The sequence below is a fragment of the Gobio gobio genome, assembly GCF_949357685.1.
Source record: "Gobio gobio genome assembly, chromosome: 10".
NCBI lineage: Eukaryota > Metazoa > Chordata > Actinopteri > Cypriniformes > Gobionidae > Gobio > Gobio gobio.
Genome location: NC_137116.1, coordinates 9,422,842 through 9,432,019, shown reverse-complemented (window position 1 = coordinate 9,432,019; position 9,178 = coordinate 9,422,842). Strand labels below are relative to the sequence as shown.

The window sequence follows — 9,178 nt, the reverse complement described above, 5'->3', positions numbered from 1 at the left end:
CAGGCGCTGCGTAATATCATTGTGCCGCTGCACCCATGGTACGGCAACAAAGTTCCTTGATTATTACGCAGGAATGAGAATATAGTTCCTAGCCATATCGGCCTAGAAAATAGCAACTATTAATTTTCCGTCGGTCTCAGTACATGATTTAACAACAGAAGTGTGAAGTTTGAAATAGGAAAATATCAAAACTCTTTGGTCATTTTTTGAGCGAGATGCTAACGGTTTAATCAGATTCAATGATCTATGTTAAGCTATGCTAAAAGTGCTACCGCCAGACCCGGAGATCGGCTGAATGGATTTGAAAACAGTAAAACTCAACTGTTAACCTCTAGGGGAGTTTTGAACATTTTCAAAAATAGTGGCTTGTTCCTTTAACCCAGCGAATGGGCTGTTTTAACCCAGCGAATGGGCTGTTTTAACCCAGCGAATGGGTTGTTTTAACCCAGCGAATGGGCTGTTTTAACCCAGCGAATGGGTTGTTTTAACCCAGCAAATGGGCTGTTTTAACCCAGCGAAATGTGTTGTTTTAACCCAGTGAATGGGTTGATCAATATTGTTGCCTCTAGTATTTAGGCTATGTGTCTGATTTTTAACTTCCAACCTATTTTTGGTTAATTTTAAGCCAGCCATATAGTTATTTTTAAACAATATTTGGGTTAAATAAAACTACCCAGCACGCTGGGCAAACATTTAATCAAACCGCTGGGTTTGTCCATTTTCAACCCAACTCGGGTTGTTTTTAACCCAGCATTTTTTCGAGTGTACGCATCATCTTCCATCTAGCGGCAACGTCCATCCGTGGACAGTGAGAAATGATTGACGTTCATGTTAATCGCTATGGCTAATTGGTTCCATTTCAACAATGGGAGACATGCCACAAATATGGGAAACTAAATGTCCATTCAGATTGATTATTTACATTACAGTTTCTCTTATACAAACAAATCAGCCCCCTAGTAACATTTGTGAAACTACGATCTAGTTATTCTTGGATTAGGTGTTTTATTTCGTTTCAATACTATTTTGTGTTTCTCTCAGCTGAGAAATTCATTGCATAGAAGGTCTGAAATTAAAAGTCCTCTGACCAAATGTTTAGTTTCTGGTTGTTGATCAGATTTTTTTTCTTTTTTTTTGATTGATTGAATGATAACAAATGTAGATGCATACATACACACATCCAAAATCATTCACACATACCATTAGAACATATAGCAATATCAATATTTTTCTTTTTTTAGAACATGCAATCTCTACTTGCTTAAAAGTTCCAACATTCCACTAAACACCTCCCTTATTTCTCCCACTAGCTTTATGTTTTTCTTAATTATTACCATTATTTCATAAAAAATATCATGGCTTTGACACCTAACGTGTTATCGTGAGAGACTGAGCATCACTTATTTAATGACTCAACAGACAGTGATCCTGAACCGTACAGATATATTACAGGTTTACACACTCTCCTGACCACTACTGTAAAAACATCGAACAATTGTGCTCTTTACCGACTGACCTCCATCCTCTATTGCTTTTGATCTAATTTTAAACTGATAAAAATAAACTAAATTAAAAAAAGGAAATTGTAAACAAGGACAATGATTCAAAACAGCAATGAATAAATTATTTAAAAATTCAAAAATAAACTTTTTCCATATACAAACAATGCGAAAAAAATAAATAAATAGAAACTGTGAATAGAAAAATATCTACAAACATAGTAAGGCGACAAAAACAAAAAGATAATGCACAATATTCCAACTCGCCAATACCGTACGATTGTTGTAAAAATACCCCATCTGCTGCCTGAGGACAATTTCTGAACACTTTGGGAAGGATAATGAATAAAAAAGACCTGATCGGCCAGAACCTGCTTTACATGATGATCGGAGTCTTATGTTTGGGCTTGTCCTGGAGTTTCTTCCGTCCTCTTCTTCATTAACGCATTGCCGGTCTCTCGTTGATATCGTGAACAGTGTAAGGTCTTGGATTACATGCATTCCGAGTCCACTTTACACTTTTATAGCACATAGCAAGAGAAGGAAGGAAAACAAAAAAAGACAAAAACAAACAAACAGGTTTTTTTTTTTTTCCTCATTCTGGAATGTTGAGTTAAAGGACTTAGCATAGAGATGTGTGTTACAGTAACCATGTTCATGATTTTCCTTTTTTTTTTCTTCTTTTAGGAAAAACCTATGAAGTTTTTCTAAGTGTTCAAACATTGCGATTTCTTCCGTTCCTGAGAGGGGAGTGAAGAGCGTTTCCCAAGAGAAACGCGGAATCACACTTCTCTGTGAGTAACTCGCTGTGCTCCTCGAGTGAGAGCGTGTCAGCTTGTTTCCAGAGTAATGCACAGGATTCACTGTAGGCATTATCGACCGGCGTGGTTTGCTGATAGTGTGCGACTGGAGTCATCGCTCTTCTTCTTCTGTGTTCCATAGGCCAGGAAGCTCTCTCAGAGCTGCTCATGTTGTTCGGATGGAACACGGATACAGAATTCCCAAATAATCTGAAGAAGAACAATATGGAATACAAAGACGGCATTACAATCCAATGACATCAAATATGAAAATAATGACTACTTTCAAACATGTTTCCCTAATGCAGAGTTCACACTGCCCGATTTTAGGCCCAATTTTGACTTGCTGACAGGCAAAAATGCTGACAAATGCCTGAAATCCTAGGCAAATCGGTGTTCGTGCACGTGAGTGACAATCACGCAGTGTGAATTATCAAAGATTCGATCCAAAAGATTCACCGACGATTTGAGATCTAAGAGCTTTCTTATCATTTTCAGAAGGTCCCTTCTAATAAAGAATAAGTTCTAAGAACGCTTGCTAACATTCCCATTGACTTATGAAAACGATATTTCTGAATGTTCTCTGAATGTTCAAAACCACTAATTTTTCAAATGTTTTAAAAAGGTGTTTTCTTGGTTACGCGAACGTTCCATTTTCTCAATGTTCAAACATTAAGGGAATGTTCTCTGAACATTCTTAAAATAATTAGTGACATTTAAAATATGTATGTCCAACTCAAATGTTTCAGAAATAAAACGTTCCATGAATGATGTATAAATATAGTTTTTGTGCTAATGTTTTGAGAACTTTGAAAGAGCGTTTTATCAAAGTTACTGGAAGAATGTTTGTTCATAACTTTGAGAGAACCTTGTCAGAACGTTAGCTTGCTTCTATTACACGTGTTAGTATCGCACCAAACCCAAGTCTCTAGATGTAAGTCTATGAAATTGATTTTCTGTCAGATGAAATGTTTGAGCACTTATCCCGATTTTGACTCGCCGACAGGTTTTGCGAAATTGTCTCAAACACCCGAAATCATAGGCAAATCATTGCTCGTTTACGGGAGTGACAATCACGCAGTGTGAATTATCAAAGACATGATCTGAGATCAAAATCCTGCTGTGTGAAATGTGTTCGGACTGAAAATCACATCTGCGATGACATACAGCCAATGAGAGAGCAAGATACAGGGCAGCGGGAGGTTCGGGGAGAATTTATAGACCAAAATATCAGTATTTTAATAGATATATTTACAATTTTATCAAACAGAAACAAAGCACAAACATTTGCTTGACCTCCAACTCTCTTTGAACACAATCCTTGCTCCCCGCGTCTCCCCAACCATTTCCTCCTCCATAACCTTTTTTCTTTTTCTCCTTTTCGCTGAAAATCAGCACACAGACAATTTGGATCGCAAGCTTTCTGCAAGCTATATTTTTAATTACAATCCCAGTCTCGTGCGAGAACTCTGGTCTGACGCACACGTTATCTTGCATTATCTCGAGTTGTTTCCTTGTCACATCTCGCGTGTATTTGGTTGTGAAATATAGTTTGCAGACGGGACAGAGTTGTCGCAATTCTTCCTATAGTAACGTCATGCCGTGTGAAACCCCCTGTCGCTGATCCATCATGCAGTGTGAACACACCAGTGACTGAATGCTACCACAGATAGTCATGTGAAAAGAGCTTGTGATCCGACAAGTTTGGAAATTGTGCATTCTGAACGTGGCATAACATTCCCCATCAGGCTCACATCAGTTGAGCCGATCTGGAAAAAGCTCTAAACAGTCAGTGTTTATACTCAATTTATGGACGACAATATCTGTTTGTTGTAAAAAATACACAATACACCTTTAAATGTTACCGTTTATAGAAGGCTTCTTAGGTTCTAAACATGGACCCAAGGGCCAGTCTGCTGTTAAACTATAGTTTATGTAAAGCATGTGCTTAAATATAGTCTGAAGAGACACAATCTGTTCATCATATAAAGCCAGTGCCACTCCTGCACAGCAAAGGCAGGCAATATATTGCCACAGCATTAGTGGTAAACACCTGATGATAACATGCAGAATCACTGAAGGAAAGAGGAACACAAGAAGTACGACTGACTTCAGCCACAGTCTTAGATGAAATCAACTGAAGATAAAAGAAGACATACAATTTCTGAAGATCTCAGCAGAGGAGGATTAAACAACACCACAAACAGCATTACCAGCTTCACGCATTACTAACCAGACTGACTTTATTTTTGTCAGACATCTACAGAAGCTCTTATTGACAGAGGTTTAGATACTGATGTTTTATTGAAAATGTTTGGTCACCATTATGGTGATCATTGTTTCATTTAGTTGGGCAGTTTGACTCTTTGCTTTTTATGTCAGTTGGCCAGATCCATCGGTTGTGCTATGGCCTGGTGGCCACAGAGAGGCACTTAAATTTGAGTGCCATAAAGGAGAAAGATTCCTTATGGATGCCCCGCTATCGCCCCCCCTGGCCTCTTTGGCGACACTGTCAATAAAGTCGTTGAGAGGTACCAGGAGGCTAACAAGCAGGCGGTGGCGATCCAGAAGCTCCTCCTGCGTCAATCTCAGGTGGGAGCAGCCCCAGACTTCAAAAACCACTTCCTCGTACTGGGTGGTACAAAAACTGAGCATCGCTTTCCGGGCTCCTCCCCAGAAAGAAGGAGGCGCTTTCAACCAGACAGATCTGAGGACCGTCCTTATCGCCAAGAAGGCTACGGGAAAGAGGTCCTGACGCTCAAAGCATCAGACCTCTGAGGGAAGTTTCCCCCGAAAGGAAATGGTTAAGACCTCAGTATATGGTACCCATTTCTCTTTGGTCCCTCAGGGGACCGTTCTACCATTGCTTCAGGATGCAGCGGTCTCCAGCGAGCACTTATCTCAGTGTCTGCCCAGACACATAGCGGCACTGGGATGCTTGAACCTACTGCCAAATACACTATATTGCCAAAAGTATTGAGACACCCCTCCAAATCATTGAATTCAGGTGTTCCAATCACTTCCATAGCCAAAGGTGTATAAAATCAAGCACTAGGCATGCAGACACTTCTACAAACATTTGTGAAAGAATGGGTCGCTCTCAGGAGCTCAGTGAATTCAAGCGTGGTACCTTGATAGGTTGCCACCTGTGCAATAAGTCCATTCATGAAATTTCCTCACTACTAAATATTCCACGGTCAACTGTTAGTGGTATTATAACAAAGTGGAAGCAATTGGGAACAACAGCAACTCAGCCATGAAGTGGTAGGCCATGTAAAATCACAGAGCGGGGTCAGCATATGCTGAGGTGTACAGTACGCAGAAGTTGCCAACTTTCTGCAGAGTCAATAGCTACAGACCTCCAAACTTCGTGTGGCCTTCAGATTAGCGATTAGAGAGCTTGGAATGGGTTTTCATAGCCGAGCAGCTGCATCCAAGCCTTACACCCGGCAATCGTTTTTTGCTCCCCACTCCACCTAAGACATAATAAAACTGCTCCCCAATGTCACCAGTCTAAATTTCCAACCCCTGGATTAAGACTATGTAATTTAAAAAAACTTCAAATTCTAAAGCTACTTACAGGCTTTCAGAGCGAATAGTGTTGTCTCCTTTGAATTATGACCTTGAGTTGGTAGAGTCCTGTGATTCCAGTCTTGGTTGGCTTAATAAACAAAAACAAAACAAGAACAAATTCTATTCTATAAATATTGCACAACGGTTTTTACAAAATGGTCTAAAAAGTTGCAATATCACCAACTATCACTAACAATAATGAAAATCTGCCAATTAATTGGCATAATTCTTTATGACTTTCAGACAATCGTCACAACAGAGGATGTTAGTGTCTGGAGCTACTCTCTCGTTCACTACTCAGGAAACAAGGTTACATATCCAAGATACCAACCCTAATGTAATATGTATGAAATTGTATCATAACTTTTCGTTTTCTTACCAGAACAACCAGATAGCATCTCTCCCTCTCACTTTCGTGTGTTGTCTTCTCTTTATATTAAAACATTTTAGGGAAACTTCATAGGTTTTTCCAGTGCAAAAATGTCCTCTGTCATTGTAGACACCTTAAAATAACACAGAAAAAAGGAGAATAATCACCGTAAAGCTGAAAATATGCCACCTTACTATAATGCACTGTTCTCTCTCTCTCTCTCTCTCTCTCTCTCTCTCTCTCTCTCTCTCTCATACACACACACTCTCTGACCACACTGTAATTAGTAATTCTTTATAATTTGTCATAGTTAATGAGGCAAATCACTTAATGAGGCAAATCACATTCAGTAAATATTATTGATGACCTAATAAGGAACTATCTCAGTTCTAAATTCAATATCACTTACTGATAAGTTAAGCTTGTTTCCAAATTAGTCAGTAGTAGCTCAAGAGTTAATGTAGTACTACTCATTAGTCCTGCATATTATTCTAAAGTGTGAAGCAATTGCACCCACCTTTAATTGTTCTTCCTCACCACAAGGAGGTGAACTTCTTGCCAAACCCAGAGATGGCTGTGCCAGTCACAGAAAGTAAAATTGAAAATTAAAATAAAAGGAGAAATACAATAGATTAATATTGGTTATAAAAAGTATTGTACAAATAATGAAATGTTTTTTTGCAAATGAAAAAAAACATTGATTAGTAAGACTCTTTGACTGACCCATGTTTTACTTAAACTAGGCCTAAAAATAGTCATTCAATCTTGAAAACTCGGCTCACCTTCTCCTAATTTGCCAGCTTGCTCTGCAGCTCCTCCAGGCAAAATTTTAGACAGCATGCCTTCTCCATCCACACCCATCTGACCCGCAGCTGCACTGCCAATTCCTCCAGGCCTTGTGGGAGCCTTGGAGCCTAGAGAATTATGGGAACATTGTCAACAGACAAATATATCCCCCACTTCATTTAGGCATGGATATGGGTGAAAATCAAGGTGGTAATCCAAGATAATGTAATGATCAGACAGTGACCACTCATTAATCCTCAAGACACAGTAGCTGTCTTGCCGATATTTACAGATTAAAAGTATACACTCATTCTTCGCTAATTTATTTGCTGTAACATTTGTTTTTCCACACAAATGCCGATAGTATATCAGTGACATAGGCACAATCTTATTTTTGGTAAGGCTTGCATGTAAGAAATTCTGCTGCTGCATGAATATACATACATAAATCCTGTATCAGATCTAGACAGGTGGAGCTGGGGAGGTGGAGGGGTTCAGAAGAACTCTGGACCTACTTACAGTAAATGATTTGATTGATAAATTATATGATAAATGATTTATAGTAAATTATGCGATTGCATATAAAGGACAGATCAGCCTGTGACATATAGAGTTTCTGAAATGAATTAGATATTTACATAATTGTTACTTATAGGTCTTTTGTATATCCCTGGTATTTAGTGACAGCACTGAGCAGCACGGTTAACATTTGGTACAATTCACCCTTTCACCGAAAGATTGATTGATTGATTGATTGAGATTTTAGTGAATCTAGGCCATGTTGTAGTTTTTGAGCATACTTACCTATCCCGGTAAGTGGAGGTTGAGCTATTTTGGCAGGCTGGCCGGGGACTGCTTTAGCTCCAATAGCAGTGGCAGGGGTCGGCTCTGGTTTCATCTATTGGAGACAAGAGACACATGTTCATAAAAATACGCCTATTCATATTTTAATACTGTTACTTATTTGTTAAGTTAATACTTAAGTTAATAATTAATACATATTTAATGTGAAATTAGACAAAAGCAATATTATGATTTAAAATAATTTAAAACTTTTAAAAGTACTGTTTAAAAGAAAACTATAACTCACTCTTTCAATCTATAACTTAAGCAGGCACTAAAGAAAGGGGAGTTTTGTAACAGAACAGAGTATAGAACAGAGATGGTGAATACAGGAAATTTGTTAGGCATACATTTGAACATATAGACAAATGATTATGTAACTATGCATATGTAACTAGTAGAATTGCATTATAAGAAAAAGTAGGTCTGCACTTCCTTGGAAAAAAAGTGCAAGGCAGCAACAGAATAGAGTTGAAGTTTCAGGTAAGCCTTTTAGGCCTCGGCTTAGTTTTGCTTAAATGAAATGCAGCATCAGAGCCACTTTGCCGTTGTTATGCACAAGCATGTGTCTTGTTTTTAGTTGGCTGCACACAAGCATTGACACATAATGCAGTATTCTTCACCTAAGATTTAAAAAAGCTATATTTCTTAAGTGAAATTCCCATGGCTAAACAGACAGGATAGGATTCTAAGTTAGGATGTTTCTGTAATACAGGATCAGAAGAACAAATCCAATGCAAGATTTTTGAGGACGATCAATATAGTGCTGCCTTGCAAGACCTGTAATAAACCAGGCACAGGTAAACAGATAAAAAGAATAAGGTTCATCTCATCTGGCCACAGTGATCTGAGTTTAACATCTGATGGCTTTACACTGGCTCTGAAATGAATAGTTCCCCCCAAAACTAAAATTTGCTGTTAATTTATTTTCTTTCTTTAGTAGAAAGCTAAAGATGAACCAGTTGTCCTTATGTCCTCGTGTGCCATCACTTTGAGAGAAAAAAGCAGATACTGGCAACTCAAACTAAATGCCCATGGCTCCTTATGATGTTGAGGTCTTATGAAGCAAAACGATCAATCTGTAAAAGAAAAACCCTGAATATAATTTGCAACATGATAACCGGTAATCCATAGCCTCATGGAAACAGCCCTGTGCGTAATCATAAGAGTCCCAAGCTCAAGCTTTCTTTCACATGATGTATGCACGACAGAAAAATGACATTTCAATGCTCCACTCATGACAACAGAGGCTCTCTAGCTCTGCTGTTACGGCATGGTACTCAGAACATGAGCACCACCACATCTCA

General features: G+C 38.6%; 1 protein-coding gene across 1 annotated transcript in view; it reads right to left on the bottom strand.

Annotated features, from left to right (window-relative positions):
• Positions 1-1,136: 1,136 nt before the first annotated feature.
• The window catches only part of bsna (bassoon presynaptic cytomatrix protein a), a 56,331-nt gene continuing 48,289 nt past the window's right edge, over positions 1,137-9,178 (bottom strand). Inside the window, 6 exon segments of the mRNA XM_079826552.1 lie at positions 1,137-2,509; positions 5,880-5,960; positions 6,252-6,375; positions 6,760-6,816; positions 7,025-7,156; positions 7,833-7,926. Coding sequence (XP_079682678.1) covers positions 6,776-6,816; positions 7,025-7,156; positions 7,833-7,926 — 267 coding nt within the window. The 3' untranslated portion in view covers positions 1,137-2,509; positions 5,880-5,960; positions 6,252-6,375; positions 6,760-6,775.